Source organism: Mus musculus, chromosome 11, assembly GCF_000001635.26.
Source record: "Mus musculus strain C57BL/6J chromosome 11, GRCm38.p6 C57BL/6J".
Taxonomy (NCBI): domain Eukaryota; kingdom Metazoa; phylum Chordata; class Mammalia; order Rodentia; family Muridae; genus Mus; species Mus musculus.
The window spans coordinates 121,177,593-121,197,677 of record NC_000077.6 but is presented as its reverse complement, the minus strand read 5'-3'; the positions used below and the strand labels follow the sequence as shown (position 1 = coordinate 121,197,677).

General features: G+C 47.0%; 1 protein-coding gene across 1 annotated transcript in view; it reads left to right on the top strand.

Annotated features, from left to right (window-relative positions):
• Positions 1-20,085, top strand: part of Ogfod3 (2-oxoglutarate and iron-dependent oxygenase domain containing 3) — a 27,056-nt gene extending 6,971 nt beyond the window's left edge. Inside the window, exons 5-9 of the mRNA NM_025402.2 lie at positions 183-247; positions 885-941; positions 2,445-2,598; positions 14,144-14,267; positions 19,740-20,085. Of these exons, the coding sequence (NP_079678.1) occupies positions 183-247; positions 885-941; positions 2,445-2,598; positions 14,144-14,267; positions 19,740-19,876 (537 nt within the window). The 3' untranslated portion in view covers positions 19,877-20,085. The remainder of the gene's footprint in view (positions 1-182; positions 248-884; positions 942-2,444; positions 2,599-14,143; positions 14,268-19,739) is intronic.

The following is a 20,085-nucleotide window of genomic DNA, read 5'->3' as shown; positions in this document are numbered from 1 at the left end:
TCTACAGAGTGAGTTCCAGGACAGCCAGGGCTACACAGAGAAACCCTGTCTTGAAAAAACAAAAAACAAAACAAAACAAAACAAAAGTCAGAGGTAGAGCATTTATACAATGGATTGTGGCAACTAGGGTTCAACTTTGGCTACTAAAGTGACCATGTTTTATGCACATTCATCTTTTTCAGGCATCTATCCTGGACCTGCACTCTGGAGCCTTGTCTGTTGGGAAACACTTTGTGAACCTGTATAGGTGAGAGGCTGGAGGAAGGAGAGTAGGGTGCAGGTGGGCATCCAGCAGATGCATGGGCTTGCTTCAGAGAGCTGTGAGGTTCCTCTAGGGCTAGAGAGAGGCCTGAGAGAGTTCTCAGCCTCCTTGCCTCATTCTGTCAACTGCTGATTTGGCTCCCTCCCCCACCTCCTTCTTTTCCTTTCTCCCTCCTTTCCTCCCTCTCTCCCTCCCTCCCTTCCTTCTCTCTCTCCCTGTCTCTCTCCCTCTTTTCTTCCCTTTCTCCTCTTTCTCCCTCTCTCTTTCTTTTCTTCCTCTTTTCCTCCCTCTCTCCCTTCCTCCCTCCTTCCCTCCCTCCATCTTCCTTCCTTTCCCTCCTTACTTTCTGTCCCTTTTTCCTCCTCTGTAACATAGTTATTATTATAGAAATGGAATAACTCTCAGATGATATGATAGATCTACTTTTGGAGACCTGTTGGTTAGCTTGAGGAAAGACTGATTAAAGGAAACAAGGAGGCTGGGTGTGGTAGTTTATACCTGTGGTCTGAGCTCTAAGTTGAAGATCAGCCTGAGCTAGAGTGAGACCCTGTTTAAAAACAAACAAACAAAAAAGCAAGGAAAAGATTAGTAACATCTGCTAATGTTATTTATTATTTCACAGATACTTTGGAGATAAAATACAAAATATCTTCTCTGAGGAGGACTTTCAGTTATATAGGTAAGGAAGATGGAGAGTAAGAAGAGATGGGTGTGGCCAGATACATAAAGGGAACTGAGGTCAGTTCTATGATGTCCTGATACATCAGGCCAGGGCAATAACTCCTGTGTCAGTCAAGACCTGTGGGTGTAGGGCTGGAGAGATGGCTCAGAGGTTAAAAGCACTGACTGCTCTTCTGGAGGTCCTGAGTTCAAATCCCAGCAACCACTCTGATCTTGTTCAGAATTCCAGGCTTTACCTGTAACCAGGTGTGAGCGTGTGCGTGTTGAATTTTATGTGGTTTTTATCACTTACTAAATTGTGTTGTGTCAGCCAAGACACTGAACACCATCAAAGCACTGAGTTCCTGCTGCCCTCTGCACCCCATGCCCACCATCACGATGATCAGTCACGTTGCCTGAACCCGTAGCTGACATTTCACCTTCATTATGTTCCCAGGGAAAGAGCTGCTAAACAAAGCTGAGCCTCTCGTCCAGAGAGCAGGTGAAGGGCTCGACTGTGTGTCTGGCAGTGGCAGCCATGAGTTGTCACTGAAAGCACACTACAGGTGGGGTTCTTTAAGTCCACTGTTGTAGGTGACATGGAGCTGTCAGGAGCTTTGCAGCCACTTTCAAGACTGCCTCCTGACATACAGCTCTACTGTGATATTCTTAAGACTTAGACCCAGCCCATGACTGTCTCCAGCTGACCGCTTGTACTCCTAAACCTCACTAGGTTATTTTGTTCTTGATGTTTATTCCTAGTGTGCACACACTGGATTAAATAGAAACTGTTCTAGGGGCTGGAGATATGGCTCAGAGGTTATTAGCACTGACTGCTCTTCCGGAGGTCCTGAGTTCAAATCCCAGCAACCACATGGTGGCTCACAACCATCTGTAATGAGATCTGATGCCCTCTTCTGTTGTGTCTGAAGACAGTGACAGTGTACTCAGACATAAAACAAACAAATAATTCTTTAAAAAAAAGAAAGAGAGAAAGAAGGAAAGAAGAGAGAGAGAGAAAGAAACTGTTCTGTGATGTGATAGTTTGGCATTTGAAGTTCTACAATTTGTAAATTTATAAGATACACACACACACACACACACACACACACCCCTACCTTTTGAGCTGGACATTTTTCTTGACATCATGGACACACAAACCTCCTGTTACTACACAGAGCAGAGAGAGTGCCTTCCTTTCACAGATAGAACCTGAACAACTGTGACCTAGGAGCCAGCCCAGAGGAAACGTGAAACTTGTGTTTCTGGGTGACAGCGTGAAGACCATTGCTAGCCCCAGGAATGTTCCTTACAGATGTTGCCACTTGCAGATGGTATACAAGAGATAGAGATGGAAAACCCTAAATACTGATTTTTATCCAAAGGTCTGCTATGTTCTGTTAGGTTTGAGTGAAGTGGAGATTGGTAACTAGGAGGAAAATTGAAAAAGGATGTTCTATAAAACATCTGAAATAATTAAAACTTATGAGAACGCCAGACTGACCCGTGGCGTCCTCCGCAGGGACATTCGGCAGAAGGTCCAGCTCACCATCGCGGAAGCTTTCGGCATCAGTGCATCCTTGCTGTACCTGACGAAGCCCACATTTTTCTCGCGAATAAATAGCACAGAAGCCCGGACAGCTCATGATGAGTACTGGCACGCACACGTGGACAAGGTAAGCGTCTGGTGAGTGGGTTCTTTCTCCTGTCTGTGACGGGAACTCCAGGCACCTGCTCTCCATTTCCGTTCGCTATTTTGGAGCTCTTCTTCCTGAGGTCCTTGGGTGCACTCTCAGCTAGGTGATACAATTGAGGAGATAGATTTGTGTCACGGTGTTGAGGGCTGGAACAGAAGGTGTGGTGGCTGCTGGAGCAGCATTAGCCTGGTGGTATCCTTTGTCATATTTGTTCCCAAATTCATGTGCAACCTTTCTGATTGGACTGTGTAAGCAGAGGGTCCCTTTCATTGCTTCCCCAGCCCAGGTCTCTGTGTCCCCACAGGATGTCCACTCTCACAGTTTTTTGTTTTTAGTTTTTTCTTTATCTGCTCCCTAAGACCTTGTTACCAGCAGCAGGATAGCCACGAGGGTCCACTCCTGTCCTTGACCTCTTCCACAGAAGGGAAGTTAGGATGCGTTGGAAGTAGAGTTAGAAAGTTTATTGAAGACAAGCTGCACCAGAGGAGAGCTGGTCTGGCTATTAGGAGAGGAGCACAAGGCAGAGCCTCAGCACTCATCGTGAATGTGACTTGGGAGCTTTGGAGCCACTCAGTCTGCAGCTAGGGTTAGACATTAGGGAGAGGTTCTGCTGGCATACTTTCTCTTAGTTGCAGATTTTTGTTCTTGAAGAGTCCATTTTAGGTACAGTCTTGCTGCTGGAGAAGGAAATACTATTAGAGATAAAACATTTATGCTAGGCATGTGGTCTTCCCATAGATAGAGTTGACAAGAGTACTTGCCTAAAATGTGTGAGGTCCTGGATTCAGTCCCCAGCATCACACAGACTAGGCAAGATGTCTCACACTTGTAACCCCAGCGCTTGGGAGTTAGAAGCAGAGGACTAGGAGTTCAAGATCACCTTCAGCTATTTAGAGTTTGGGTCCAGTCTGGGCTACACGATACTGTCTCAGAACAACAAAAGACAAACAACTCTATTAAAATGACACCTTATTTGTGTGTAAGTCACATGTAGGCAGGTACCACAAAGGCATGTGTTATTAGCCATTTTAACAGTCACAATCTGTGTTTCTTGGAAAGTGGGTACAGTTATTTTGCAGGTGTCCTGATTAGTAATATGAAATTCCTGGGGTGTCAGCTACTGAGAAATGGAAATCAGGGCAAAGAAAGTGAGGAGCCCTTTGGCCTCTCATGTCGGCTCTGTTTTCTAAATAGTTATCTTGCCTTGGTCAGTTCATCCCTGCTGAGATTTCTCAGCTCCTTAGACCAGTTATACCCAGTCACCAACATGATCCTTCTCTGTGAAGGTCCCTTCCCCCTGTACTGTGGACAGCAGGTGGGGGATCTTACCCACCTCCCAGTTTGCCAAACATGATGCCAGGTAGCTGCTGCCAAGATACTATGAGAAAGTAGCATGTCGCCCCTTCTGTGCCATAGTCTGCCCACACCTTTTCCTTCGAGCCTGGTAACTGGCAGCTGTGTGAGTAGGAGGCTCCTTTGCAGTATGGAAGGGTGGGCTGAAGTTTTTAAGCATCAGGACAGGGCACGGATCCTGTATCCTCACCTGATTTCCTGGTACTGTTTGCCCTGTCAGAATTTCTTGATGTTTGCTTTCTTTGGCTTGAGTTTCACTGCAGAAACTATTGAAGTCATGCCCTGTTGGCCTGCGTGCAGGGTTCGGGTTACTTTGGTATTAGCCTAGGATGGATGCCGGATTGGGGAGCACTCAGTTCATGAGGTCAACCAGCAGAGACACCCACAAACAGAGGAGTCTTGCATGGTGTCCTGTTGCGTTTCAAGAACATTCTTCCAGGCGTCACTGGCTTGCTTACCTTAGAGGACTTGTTGCTCCCTCCGGACAGTCCATCCTTGTTAGGAAACGACTGTGGTGGTGGTTGGTGGAGGCACAGGAGCAGCAGGGTTTGGACTTGCTCAGGAGGAATTGGCTTTGTGCTGTTCCCACAGTGCCAACAGGGCTGATCAATCACTTGATTCTGTCTTTAAACTCAGGATGCAGGCAGTGGGGATGGCACAGGAGGTGGCGGTGGCTCAATGTTTGCAGCTGGGCCTGGGAGTCTCATTACTCTTATCTCTTACCCCAGACTTGCTAATTGAATGATTCATCAGGCTGGAAAGAGTTCTAATTTGATTGAAATTTCGTACACATCACACAGCACTCACTGTCTTTGTGGCACACCTCACTAGTCACCTTTATCAAATAAATGTTGATCTGTGAGTGTTCTCTCTGACATCCCTTGGCAACAGCTCTGCATGTGGCAGGCATGCACTCTTCTGCCTGCAATACAGGGCACTGGAAACTCCCTATTGCACCTGCTATCTGCAGTATGTTCCGAGCATCCTACAAGTAGGTGCTCAGCAGAAATGCCTGCCACACCTGGTGTGCTTCTTGTAGGAGCTTAAACCTCCTGCTTCTTATTTCAAGAAATATGAACTGAGGGTTTTACAGCTGTGAACAGACACTATGACCAAGGCAACTCTTATAAGGACAACATTTATTTGGGGCTGGCTTACAGGTTCAGAGGTTCAGTCCATTGTCATCAAGGGGGGAGCATGGCAGCATCCAGGCAGGCACGATGCAGGCAGAGCTGAGAGCTAAGAGTTCCACATCTTCATCCGAAGGCTGCTAGCAGAATACTGATTTCCAGACAACTAGAATGAGGGTTTTAAAACCCACACCCACAGTGGTACACCTATTCCGACAAGGCCACACCTACTCCAACAGGGCCATACCTTCTAGTAGCACCACTCACTGGGTCAAGCATATGCAAACCATCACACCTTCTCTACCTGTGACACCCTCCCTTGAGAGTTCCAGCTTTCCCACCCACAGTGTCTTGCTTTGCTCCTCCAGGTCCTGAACTAACCATAACCAGTCTAAGAAAAACATGTACAATCTTTTTTTCTCCTTTTTTTGGGACAAGGTCTCACTGTGTAGCCTTGGCTGACCTAGAACTAACTCACTATGAAGACCAGGTTAGTCTCAAACTCAGAGAGATCCACCTGTCTCTGCCTCTCAAATGCTGGGATTAAAGGTGTGTGTCACCAAGCCCTGGTGTATCACTCTGTTCTTTCAGAGGGAACTAAGGCTCAGAGAAGTCAAGTCAGTTGCTTAGTGTCACGCAGTAAGAATGCTCTGCGGAAGCACTGCTTTTGCACGCACGTACCCACAAATAAAAATAAAACAAATCTTTAAAAAATATTTCTCTACAATACAGGGAGAATTCGTCTTTCATGAAGCTTTTTAAATAATATCTTTTAGTGTGTATATGTATGTGCATGCACATTCCATGGTGCCTGTGTGGAAGCAGGAGGACAACCTGCTGGAGTCTGGTTTTGCCTTCCACCATGTGGGTCCCAGGACTTGAATTCAGGTCTTTAGACTTGTTAGCAAACACCTTTACCTGCTGAGCCATTCCCAAGCCCCTGTAGTCATGCCTCGGCAACAGCCTTTCTCTCTGTATGATGGTGTTGTTGTGGTTTTGTTTTGTTTTATTTCTAAGACAGGATCTCTATGTAGCCCTGGCTATCCATCCTAAAACTGACTATGTAGATCAGGCTAGCCTTGAACTCACAAAGATCTGTCTGCCTCTGCCTTCCAAGTGCTTGTATGACAGACATGCATCACCATGCTTGGCCAATGTTCCTTTTTCTTTTTCTTTTTTCTCTTTCGGTGTCTGGGATGGAACCCAGTCTCTAACGCACACTAGGAACACACCACTCCACTGAGCTACGTCCCAGCCTCTCAGTGATGCCTCTCTATGTACAAGTGTTTGGTTTTTGTTTTCAGTTTTTTAAAGTGTATATGAGTGTTTTGCTTATATGTGTGAATATGTACCACATGTGTGTCTGGTGCCAGTGAAGGTCAGAAGAAGATATCAGATTCCTTGGAAGTGTGGTTACAGATGGTTCTTAGCTGCCATGTGGGTTCTGGGAACCGTATTTGGGTCCTCTGGAAGAGTAGTCAGTACTCTTAACTGCTGAGTCACCTCTCCATCCTCTATGTGCAGGTCTTTATTTGTTTATGTTTTGTTTTGTATTTTTGAAACAGGGTTTCTCTGTGTAGCCATGGCTTTCCTGGAACTTGCTCTATAGACCAGGCTAGCTTCAAACTCAGAGATCCTACTGACTTGGACTCCAGAGTTCTGGGACTAAAGGTGTGTGCCACCACCACCTGGCCAGTTTTTTAAAGTGTTATTCTTAATTGTGTGTGTGTGTTTGTGTGTGTGTGTGTGTGTGTGTGTGTGTGTGTGTGTGTGTGTAGGTATAAACACATGAAAGATTGAAGGTGCCCTTGGAGCCTGGAAGAGGACTTCCCATCTCCTGGGGCTATATTACCTGTAGTTGCAAGCTGCCCAATGTGGATACTGCTGGAAACCAAACTCAGGTTTTCTACAAGAGCAGCAAGCATCCTAACCACTGAGCCATCTCTCAAACCCCTCTATGTGAAGCTTTAAATGCTTTCTGAAAGTTTCCAAGTTATTTTCCTGGTGCTTGTTTACTGCTCAGTGGTGGAGTGTGAGCTTGGTTACTGTGTTTGGAGAGTTTGGGGCTATCATTTCTTTATATCCGTGTTCGCTTCTTTTCCTGGGACTCAGTGACAGAATATAGAGCTTTAGGTATGTTCCCAAGGCTCCACTTGCTAGTTCTTTGTCCCTCAGGTCTACTCAATTCCTCTAAGCCTTCTCCTGTCCTGGATCCAATCCAGTGTGGTTTTCAGATTGAAGAATTCTGTCTGTCTGTTTGTTTTGAGATTGGGTCTTTGTGTAGTCCAGGCTAGCCTTAAAGTTTCTGAACAGCTGAGACTGACACTGAATTGCTCTTCCAGCCTCCAAGGGCACCTGCAGTCTCCCATGGTCGGTACCCACACACACTCATATATACAATGGTGCTAGCATCAGAAGCTAGTACCAGCATGCCTGTCTTCCTTCAGTTTCTGTCGAGCTGTGAAGTTTCTGTCTCTGCCTGGCAAACGGTGATTACTCCCAGGATCCCTGTGGTCCATGACTAAATTCTACCTGTCTATCAGAGAACCGAAACAGCATATGAGACTTGTCTTTGCTGATTAGATGTTTGCTTTGGCCAGCCTGATCTACATAGTCAGTTCCAGGACAGCCAGAGCTACATAGTGAAACCCTGTCTCGGAAAAATAAATTGCTTCAGTGAAACAGAACTAGGTGGAAATTTGGGTGACTGCCACAGTGTCCTGCAGGGCTCCGTGCCATATGACTTCTAGCCAGTGTGCTTCATTTTATGTTTGGTTGGTTGCATAGTAATGTACCCTACAAGGTTCAGAAGTAAGAAGACAGAAACCCCCTTTCCCAGAAATCCCTCACTTGTCCAAATCAACACAACAGCCAGATTTTAGGGTCTTTTCTCCAACTACTTCCCCCCCCCTCTGGTTTTTCAAGACAAGGTTTCTCTATGTAGCCCTGGCTGTCCTAGAACCTGTTTTGTAGAACAGACTAACCTTGAACTCAGAGATCCACCTACCAGGTGCTGGGATCAAAGGTGTGCACCACCACCTCCTGGGATCTCCAACTACTTTTTTTTTTTAATGCTTATTTGTTTGTTTGTTTGTTTTATGTGAGAACACTGTCACTGTCTTTAGACACACCAGAGGGCATCAGATCCCATTACAGATGGTTGTGAGCCACCATGTGGTTGCTGGGATTTGAACTCAGGTCCTCTGGAAGAGCAATCAGTGCTGTAAACCACTGAGCCATCTCTCCAGTCCCTCCAACTACTTTTATGCAAAAACAAAGGCATAAAATACTATGTTTTGTTATTTGTAGAAAATCACATTTTTTGAAGTTGTTTCTTTTCCTGTTAAACAACTGATCTTATTAAGCAAAATTTGATCTTGAAGTAAGTGGTTTCGTCCATAGAACCCTGCCATTAGTAGGTCTACATCTGTAGTGCTCTTTTTAAAAAAAACTAATTTAATTTACTATTACTGGAATGTGTGTGCCGTGGTGAATGTGCAGCGTTCAGAAGATAACTCTGTAGAGTTGGGTCTTTCCTTCTGTCTCTGTACAAGTTTCAGGGACTGAACTCAAACTTTACTGTTGCATCATCTTATCCTTTTCATTGTTTCTAAAGGAAACTAGAGAGTTGGATACTGAATATCCTTTACATGATGTTTTTAAAATATTTAGTATCATTACTGTGACTGCATGTGTGTGTGTGTGCATGTGTGTGTGCACGCACACGTTTGTGTGTATATATGGTATGGGCATATGTGTGGCGGTCAGAAGACAACTCTGTAAAACTGATTCTCATCTTCCACCTTTCCATGGGCTCAGGGAATTGAGCTCAAACACTAGGCTTGCACATAAGCACCTCTACCCACTGGGGCATCTTACTGGCCCTAGAGCATCTTCTACCTAGTAGGCCTTCCAGCACCCTTCTCACTGGCCGCAGTCACCTTAGGTTAATACACAGCTTTTAATATGTTCTAGTTAACAGTAGAGGCTATTCTACTTATGACTGTGCCATGTTTCACTCACACACCAGACCTTTGTGTCCACTCTCCTTGGAGCACATGGGCATATGATATGATCTTCTATGTAGGGACTGGTCTCTTGGGTATAGATGTATGTACCGACGAACAAGGGATTGCTCTGAAATCTAGATTAGAAATTCTACTGGCCTAAGAAAGTTTTAAAAAACATGCTCCTAGTGGCATATGCCTTTAGTCCCAGCACTCAAGAGGCAGAGGCAGATGAACGTCTATGAGTTCGAGGCCACCCTGGTTTACAAAGTGAATTCCAGGATAGCCAGAGCTATGCAGAAAAACCCTGTCTCAAAAAACCAAAAACCAACATAACCCAAACCAAAATAGAATCACAAAACAAAACAAAATAAAACAAAACAAAAACCCAACCAACCACACCCACTATTCTCCTATAAACCACCCTCCCCCACCCCCTCCTTTCTTCCCTTCCTTTCTGTTTCTCAGACACTTACTCTTTAGTCTGGGCTATACTGTGTAGCCCAGCCTGTCCTTGAACTTATAATGATCCTTCTCCTATGTGCTGGGATTATAAATTTTAATATTACTAATTTTTTTCTTTTTACATTCCAGCTGTCCACACATTTGTAACTAGGAGAAATGAATGTTGTGGTGTCTGATGATAGCAGAGATCTGTCACTTTCCCATGTGAAAGTCAATTGCCCAGAGACCATTTTAAAAGTCACCTGGGGTTTCCCCACTAATCTGGGGTGTCAATCACACAATTTACCAGTTACACATAAATTCATATGTGAGTTTCTAAGTTCTCTCTTCTGTTCTAATATGTTTACTTTATGACACGTGGATGGGTGTTTTGCCTACATATATGTCCATGCAGCACATGTGTGCCCACAAGGGCCAGAAGATGGTGCACTGGAGCTTAAAATAGCTGTGAGCCACCATATAGATGCTGGGAATTGAACCCAGGTTCTCCAGAAGATCAGGTAGTGTTCTTAACTACTGAGCCATCCACCTCCTGGTTTTTTTTCTGTTTCTGATTACATTGTATTTATTTGGGGCATGTGTGTGTGTGTGTGTGTGTGTGTGTGTGTGTGTGTGTGTGTGTCTCATGGTGTATGTGTGGTGGTCAGACAACAGCTTGAAGGAATCAGGTCTCACTTTGTATCATGTGGGTTCCAGTATCAGGCTTGCTAGCAAGTGCCTTCACCCACCAAACCATCTTGTCAGCTCCCATCTCAGCTTGCTACAACTGCATCAACAACCAACAGTCTTGATGGTTCTGGTTCTGTGAATTATGTAGGTAACAAATCACATAACAAACTAATTTTGTCTGATTTCTAGGCCCTGCCTTTTTGCCAGTGCTGTGTCAATGCATCTTGTGGGCCTTGCAGGTGTATTCTAACGATTGCCCCTAAAAGTCAGAATAGAGCATTTGTTGTGGGACTTTTCAGGATAGCATATACTTTCACACCCGGTGTGAATATGTGTGTGCTCTATGTGTGTGCTCTATGTGTGTGTGTATAGTGTACACTCATGTGTGAAGGGCAAAGGAGGATGTTGGCTGCCCTGTTCTATGGCTCTCTACTTGTTCCTTTAAGAAAGGTCTCTCACTCACCCTGGAGCAAGACTGGCAGCCAGCAAGCCTGAGAAGTCCTCTTGTTCCTATTCCTAACAGTTCTACATTTTCAGATACGTCAGTCACGTCCAACATTTTATGTGATTGCTAGGGACTCAGATTCAGATTCTCACACTGGCATAGCCCCTATTGCTACCCAGACCCTCTCCCTAGACACCAATGTGTGTGTGTGGTTTGTTTTCTTTTTAAAGATTTATTTATTTTATGTATATAAGTACACTGTAGCTGTCTTCAGATGCACCAGAAGAGAGTCAGATCTTATTACAGATGGTTGTGAGCCACCATGTGGTTGCTGGGATTTGAACTCAGGACCTCTGGAAGAGCAGTCAGTGCTCTTAACCGCTGAGCCATGTCTCCAGCCCATCTCTCTCTCTCTCTCTCTCTCTCTCTCTCTCTCTCTCTGTGTGTGTGTGTGTGTGTGTGTGTGTGTGTGTGTGTGTGTGGTTTTGTTTGCATTGTTTTGTTTGTTTCTTTGAGGCAGTGTCTCCGAGGATGGCATTGAACTCTTGATCTCTTTGCATCTGCTTTCTACGAGCTGTGATTACAGGCACGCATCACCTCGCCCAGCTTATTCTGTGCTTCTTGTTAGACATATCTCTATTCTGTGTTACAAGTCGCTGTGATAGGTTTTTCCACACTCATACCTCTTTGCTGTAAAACGTATTTTCTGATACATTATTGAGTATTGTTTCTGCTTGTAACCATGGACTTTCCTGCCTAGCCTCTTTGTTCCCCAGCTCTGAAACTGGATTATTATGAATAATATTATGAATTATTATGAATAGTTGCCTAGGCCAAAAGCTCTGGCTCATTTCCCCTAGTTCATAACTCATTTACCCCATTTATTCTATTCTAAGTCCCGCCGCATGGTTGAATATCTCTCCTCAGTTTCATACACCCATCTTCCAGAGTTGGGGTGAATCAACACCCTCCCACATCTGACTCTATCCCAGAATCCTCTCCCCCTGCCAGAATTCCCACCTCCTATTTCCTGCCTAAGCTAATAGGCCAACAGCATTTTTTTTATTGGACAGGCAAGGCTTCCACACAACCTAAGAGATTCTTTGCTGAAGTTTTTCCTATATTCAATTGCTTGTTCTCTTGAGACCTGTCTTTGTTTAGGCTCGCCAGAACAAAGCCCAAGTAAGAACTGGTGTGGGGAGCTCTTGTAGAGATGTATGCAGGAGCAGTAGGAATGAGAGGAAGAGACCAGTTGTACGGAGCCAGCCCAGGAGCTCCAGGGCTGCAGTGGGACTGTATGAGACCGAAGGGAAGCATCCTGTGCCCTCAGCACTGGCTCTGTGGGGATCCTGGGTACAAACCTCCATATTCTGGGGTTAGTGTTCCTTCTTCTATGGAGAAGGCTCCAAGGCCTCAGGAAACATAAACTCAGCATACATGAACCAAAGAGTGAGGGAGCAGGCTTCCCTCTGCCCCGGTGCTCCTCCACAGCTACTTTCTCATCAAGACCCGTATCATGGAACCCAGAGTGAGCTTCTGTGCTGTGGGTGCTCCGGGAATGGGAGGTTCTGAAGCATGGATGAGCACAAGGGAGTTCGCCCCTACACCCAGTGGAGCACACTCACCCCTGCACCCAGTGGAGCACGCACATCACTGCACCCAGTGGAGCACACTCACCCCTGCACCCAGTGTAGCACGCTCACTCCTGCACCCAGGGGAGCACGCTCACCACTGCGCCCAGGGGAGCATGATCACCCCTGCACCCAGTGGAGCACACACATCACTGCACCCAGTGTAGCACTCTCACCCCTGCACCCAGTGGAGCACACTCACCCCTGCACCCAGTGGAGCACACTCACCCCTGCACCCAGTGTAGCACGCTCACTCCTGCACCCAGGGGAGCACGCTCACCACTGCGCCCAGGGGAGCATGATCACCCCTGCACTCAGTGGAGCACTCTCACCCCTGCACCCAGTGGAGCACGCTCACCACTGCACCCAGTGGAGCACACACATCACTGCACCCAGTGGAGCACGCTCACCCCTGCACCCAGTGGAGCACGCTCACCCCTGCACCCAGTGGAGCACGCTCACTCCTGCACCCAGTGGAGCACACACATCACTGCACCCAGTGGAGCACACTCACCCCTGCACCCAGTGGAGCACGCTCACTCCTGCACCCAGGGGAGCACACTCACCCCTGCACCCAGTGGAGCACACTCACCACTGCACCCAGTGGAGCACACACATCACTGCACCCAGTGGAGCACGCTCACCCCTGCACCCAGTGGAGCACGCTCACCCCTGCACCCAGTGGAGCACGCTCACCCCTGCACCCAGTGGAGCACGCTCACCACTGCACCCAGTGGAGCAAGTTCTTCACTGCACCCAGTGAAGCATGTTCATCACACACTGACAACTGTCTGAGCCTCCATGAGGGTCCCAGAGATGCCACATCCCCAAAGAGAACATAGAATCGTGGGTGCCAGGAACCAGGGTGGGAGTAAAGGTCACTGTGACAATCGTCCAGTCAGGGAAGACACAGTGGCCAGCAAAGGTAGGGACCGTTGTCCAGCAGGGTGTGTGTGCTCAGTGCTGCCGACAGTGCCTGGAAACACGGTTGAAAGTAGACATCATACTGTGTATATAATATTTTTAAAAGATTTATTATTATGTCTAAGTACACTGTAGCTGTCTTCAGGTGCACCAGAAGAGGGCGTCAGATCTCATTACGGATGGTTGTGACCTACCATATGGCTGTTGGGATTTTAACTCAGGACCTTCGGAAGAGCAGTCCGTGCTCTTAACCCCTGAGCCGTCTCTCCATCTTTTTGTTTTTGTTTTTTGTTTTTTTGTTTTTTTTCGAGACAGAGTTTCTCTGTATAGCCCTGGCTGTCCTGGAACTCACTCTGTAGACCAGGCTGGCCTTGAACTCAGAAATCTGCCTGTCTCTGCCTCCCTAGTGCTGGGATTAAAGGCGTGCGCCACCATGTCCTGCTCGTCTCTCCATCTTAATTCACAGAAAGTTTGGGATGGTTCTGCAGGTGGCCACAATCGGCATGCTCTTCTCTAGAGATAGTACACTGTTCACATTGCTATATGGCCAAAGGTGGGAGCCAGTTTGTACCAGCTTCTATTCACCACCTTCCATGTAGTTTTGTCCATGCTACATGGAGCAGAGCTGGGTCCAAAGCCTCATTTCTGGGGATGGTTCAAAGGTTAAGGGCACTTGCTGATATTATAGAGGCGATCCACATTGACTGGTTCACAACAACCTATAAAGCAAGTTCCAAGGGATCCTATACCTTCTTCTGGCCTCCTTGGACACTGTAACACACATGGCTTATATGGACACAAACACATACTCATAAGTAATAATATAGTTTTTTAAAAAAAGAGCCGTATTCCCTTAAGAATTGAGAAGTCTAACCTGCTCCCTCATGCTCCACCCCACAGGTGACCTACGGCTCTTTTGACTACACTTCGCTGCTTTACCTATCGGATTACTTAGAGGACTTCGGTGGAGGGCGCTTTGTGTTCATGGAAGAAGGGTCCAACAAGACAGTGGAGCCCAGAGCTGGTAAGACACAGGTAGTGGGTTGCCTAGGGTATGGGATACAGGCCCATTTAAGGGTGTTCACATACACACACACACACACACACACACACACACACACACACACACGCACGCACCCCTGCTATGGGTGAGGTGGCCTTTACTCTAAGCGATACTACATTTGGAGAACACTTACTCTACATCTTTTGTACTTGATTCTGGGTTGGCCTAAGTCAACCTGCTGTTCATGACACCCAGAGGCCAGCTTTGTTATTCAGTTGCCCAGTGTCACTGCAGGTGACTGGCAGAGCCAGGCTCCTAGGGGTATCATAGTGGTATGCAGGGTCTTTCCAGATTGCCGTGGGCTCCTGCTCAATACCTTTTTTGTCTCCCTGGCTTACACTATCCTTCCTTGTCTCTGTCCTCCTCTTCCTCCCACCCATCTCTCTGTGTTTGTTTGTTTTAAGATAGTCTCATGAGGCTGGCCTTGAACTCCTGATCCTCTGCCAAGCACCTACCAAGAGCTGGTTTGACAGGTGTGCTCTGCCATACCTGCTTTTATTTCCTCTTGAAGGAAATTGAAGCTGAAGCTCTTAAGAAGTCCAGCTTGCTGATTTTTTGTTTTTGTTTTTGTTTTTTGTTTTTTTAGAGACAGGGTTTCTCTGTGTAGACTGAGAACTGTGCTGTCCTGGAACTCACTCTGTAGACCAGGCTGGCCTCGAATTCAGAAATCTGCCTGCCTCTGCCTCCCAAGTGCTGGGATAAAAGGCGTGCACCACCACTGCCCGGCAGCTTGATGATCTTTTTCTTTTAGTGTTCATACTTTAAGATAATGCCTAAGAAATATTTGCCACCTAAGATTGTAAGGGCTTTCCTTGTGTTTATTTATGTAGACTTTATGGCTTTTGTATTCATGCTTCTGATCCATGTTGAACTAATATTGATGTGTGATGTGAGGTTAGGGCAGTGCTCACTCGTGCATGGGTTTCCAGATGTTTCTCCATCATTTCTGGAAGAGGCCATTTTACCCACGAAGTGACCCTGGAAGCTCTTGTCACAGATCTGTAGACCCTGTCCATCCGCTTCAGGCTCTGGGTGCTTCTCTGCTGCAGTGTCTCCACCACTATAGCCCCATGATCTGGAAGACAGGTGGTGGCAGTCCTTGTTCCTCACTTTAAACGTTGTTTTTGTTGCCAAATTATTTTTTGCTTCATTTCCAAATGAATTTTAGGCTCTACTTGTTAATTTCTGCAGAAATTTTGTTTTGAGTTGCATTGAAACTGTGGAGTAATTAAAGCAAAATACCAAGGTGTTTGGCTTGCCCACTTGCACCTCACATTTCCTCCTCACACTTGCACCTCACAGTTGCACCCCACACTTGCACCTCACATTGCACCTCACATTTCTACTTCACACATGCACCTCACACTTGCACCTCACATTTCTGCTTCACACATGCACCTCACATTTCCACCTCACACTTGCACCTCACACTTGCACCCCACACTTGCACCCCACACTTGCACCTCACACTTGCACCTCATGCTTACACCTCACATTTCCACCTCACACTTGCACCTCACACTTGCACCCCACACTTGCACCCCACACTTGCACCTCACACTTGCACCCCACACTTGCACCTCACACTTGCACCCCACACTTGCACCTCACACTTGCACCCCACACTAGCACCCCACACTTGCACCTCACACTTGCACCCCACACTTGCACCTCACACTTGCACCCCACACTTGCACCTCACACTTGCACCCCACACTTGCACCTCACACTTGCACCCTACACTTGCACCTCACATTTCTACTTCACACATGCACCTCACATTTCCACCTCACACTTGCACCCCACACTAGCACCCCACACTTGGCACCTCACACTTGCATTTACAAGAGCTTCCATAGCTTTTGTGTCTCCAGTGCTTACTGCTACTCTCTGTGCAGGGTTCCGGCTGACAGCCCGTCCCTTCAACCTGTGGCAAGGAGGCTGTGGTGATGTTTCTAACAGTGTCCTCACTCTACCTTTTATGCCCCTCAGTGGTGCTGGGGATGAGCCCAGGTTCTCAAGGATCCAAGTCAGGCACTGTACCTGAGCCACACACAGCTCTGGGTATTGCTGTTTATTAATCGTTCTGTTCTGCTTGCGACAGGGTTTTACTCTGTAGCCTAGGCTGGATCGGAACTTGAGATCCTATGCCTCAGCCTCTTGACTGCCGAGATTTACAAATGAGCGCCATACTGTCAGCTGCCCCTCATTATTTTATTTTATTTTCACTAGAAAATAAATTCTGAGTTGATAGGGGTTTTCCTGTGTGCTTGCCCTCCCTCCTTTCCTTTTAAAGTTTATTATTTTTTATTTATTTTGAGACAGGTCACACTGTATTGCTGAAGCTGGCCGTGGACCTGTGATCCTTTCACCTCATTCACAAAGTTGTAGGATTATAGACATGAGCCACTAGACACAGTGCTTACAATGTTTTTAAAAAATCGATTTCTTTTTATTTTATGTGTTAGCCTTCCTGTTGTGTGTGCCCTGTATGAATGCAGTGTCCACAGATGTCAGAAAAGGGCACCAGATTCGCTGGAGGCACAAACGATTGTGACCTGCCGTGTGGGTGCTGCAAATTGTACCCAGGTCCTCTGCAGGAGCGGAAGCGTTCTTAACTGCTGAGCCATCCTACCCTCTTTTTGAAATAGATTCTCAAACATCTCAGAACCCCTCAGGCTGGCCTTGCACTCACTCTGTGGCCAAGGGTGACTTTGAACTGACTCTCCTGTTTCTGTTTCCTTTTCCAGTGTTAGGATTACAGCTGTGCACCACCAGGCCCCGTTAATTGAGTGGACAAAACCAAACCAGGGCATCCTGAGTGCTAGGCAGGCATTCCACCACCTGAGCCACATCCCAGTGAAATGTCTGGGATTTGGTTTTTTAAAGCAGGGAGGAGGGTTTTAACCCCAGTAAATAATGAGATTATTGACCTCAAGTTCTTCTTTGAGGCACTCACATGAGCTTTCTTGCTCAGAAGGTAAGAGGTGTGCATAATTAAGCCATCTTGGACAAGGTGAAGTTTGGTTAATCATATTCCCCAGGCTGGTTCTCCAGAGTGGTAGGAAATTGTTTTAACCCACAGATTGCACTCTCACCTATAGGGATGAGGGTCCTCATCTGGGGGATGGAGTCCTGCAAGACTCGAGCAATAAGAGGCAACTGCAGGCTTCTGTGCTGTTAGCCTAAGGGCATGGGGTGATCGGGTAGTGAGGGTAGCCATGGGGTGGTCGGGTAGCAATGGTAGCCCTCGGTGCTTGACCTGCCCACACAGTCAAGCAAGAGTCTGACACAACATGGAGGCAGAGCTGCCCGACGTCCATCTGCCTTTAGTTACCCACGGGTCCAGGTGAGGAGTGGGAGCTTCTTGCAAAGCCAGCTCCTACGTGCCTGTTGTGCTCATGTATCTCGGCATCACAAGAAGCATGGAAGAGACAGAGAGGCTGGGAAGAAATGGGGTAAAATGTCCTTTTCATTTTTCTCTTTTTAAAGTCAAGGTCTCATGATGTAGCCCTGGCTGGCCTAGAACACAGAGATCTACCTGTCTTTGCTGCCCAAGTTAAAGGGCTAAGGGTGTGGGACACCTGAGCAAATTATCACTTTTTTATCTCAGATCCAGCTGCTCTGTCTTGTATATGTTGTTCTATCCCGCTGTTTTCAAGGTTTTCAGCAATCTTGTTTTATCAACTTGATTGTGGTGTGTAGAAATATTAATTTATAATTTTTTTTTTGCCTTGGAGTTTTCTATGGTTTGGAATATAAAGCCAAAAATTTGTATTCCATGAGGGCAAAGTTTGATCATTGATTCGTCCAGTCTTTTTTTTAAATCCCGATGTGACTCTCATCTGAACCTGATAGTTAGCATATGGGTCCCTATCATGCCGAGCTCAAGATCCACCGTTGTCCTCCATCCTTCGGCTGTGTGTAAGATGTGCAGGCACGTCAGGACCTGTGAGGACTCCACTCTCACTGAACATTGCCACACAGAAGTGTGTCTGTCATTAAGGAGGAGCAGGGAGGGCAGACAGCCAAGGGGGCTTAGGGTCTCAGATGCCCCGTCCATGGGCCCTACTGTGCACTAGGGCTAAGGGTCTCAGATGCCCCCTCTATGGGCCTACTGTGCACTGGGCCTAAGGGTCACAGATGCCCCCTCTATGGGGCCCTACTGTGTACTGGGGCTAAGGGTCTCAGATGCCCTCTCCATGGGCCCTACTGTGCACTGGGTTAGGCTGTTTGTTTCTACATCTCACGGTTAATTGACAAAGAGAGACTAAATGCCCTTAGAAACACATTAACTCAGAAAGTGGTGCCTCTACTTACCCTGGAAAGCCTGGTCCTTCATACACAGTACTTCCTGGGTACTGCGGAAGGAAGGGCCCAAGGCTCTTCACACTTGGTTTCTCTGCTCTGCTTTCTCTGGGCTGTGTAAGCCTTTCAGCAGGATATGGCACAGGTCAGATGGATTTTTCTCTTTGTTTGAAGGGTTAGAGGCAAGTCCCAGGAGGAAGAAATGTGGTGGCCAGAAGGGGAACAGTACCGCCATAGGGCATGTGAGCCCAGTGGCATGCTAGTTAGGTAGATGTTAGTTAGTTAGCTTAGTTAGTTAGCTGCATGTTAGTTAGTTAGCTACATGTTAGCTAGTTAGTTAGTTAGACCCTTCCAGTGTTCCTAGGAAGTTCATGAAGCTGAGCAGCAGCACTGAGCAGTAAGCACTTAAACAGTAAACATACATACAGGCCAGTTAGATGTTCAAACAAGTACACATTCTCTTGGACTCCGCAGACCAGGGCATCTCACCAGGAGCGTCCCTGAAGCTGCAGGGAGGGGCAGTCCAGGGCATCTCACCAGGAGCGTCCCTGAAGCTGCAGGGAGGGGCTGTCTCTGTCTTCACATCACATCTAATTTGACATCCTTCTTTGGATTGCTAGGACATTGTTATCATCCATCCATGATTGACTCTTTTACTTTTAAATTTTTATTTCTGTTTCCCACGTATGGATGTTTTGTCAGCATGTATGTCTGTAAACCATGCCTACGGAAGTCAGAAAGGGTGTCAGATTCCGTAGGGCTGGAGTTAGAGCCATCCGTGAGCTGCCACATGGATGCTGTCAATCTTACCCAGGAGACTCTGGAAGGGCAGCCAGCGCTCTGAACTGCTGAACCATTTCTCCGGCCCCTGTGATTATTTTTTTTATTTCCCACCTGTCAGATCTAGAAGGCCATCAGCAAGCCTCTGTCCTCCCCACCACAGAGTCTCCCCCGTAGGCAGGAAGATTAGGAGTACCCTGTATCCCCCGTTACGCACCCAGAGCTGCTGGTTTGGTTCTCTCGATCCTCATCAGGGTTTCTCCACCTTGTCCAGCACTGCTGTGTTTATTGCTGTGTCCCTCCTGCCAGTGTGACCTAGAGATCACCTCTCTTCTCTCTCTCCAGGTCGAGTCTCATTCTTTACCTCAGGCTCTGAGAACCTGCACCGAGTGGAGAAAGTCCTCTGGGGCACCCGCTACGCCATCACCATCGCTTTCACCTGCAACCCGGACCACGGCATCGAGGACCCAGTACTCACGTGACCAGCTAGGTCAGGTCCTGAGTACCATGTCCTGTCAGAGAAGGCACTCCTAGGCCGGGTGGAGGGTGTGTTCATCTCTCCCACTTCAGGCCATTGCTGCTGCTCAATGTGCCTTATGAATTATCCCGAGTCTCAACCTGCTGATGTTTTAATCCTTTTGTCTGAGAGTAAATCAAGGAAGGAGCCTGTTACCCGAGTAACAGCTAACCC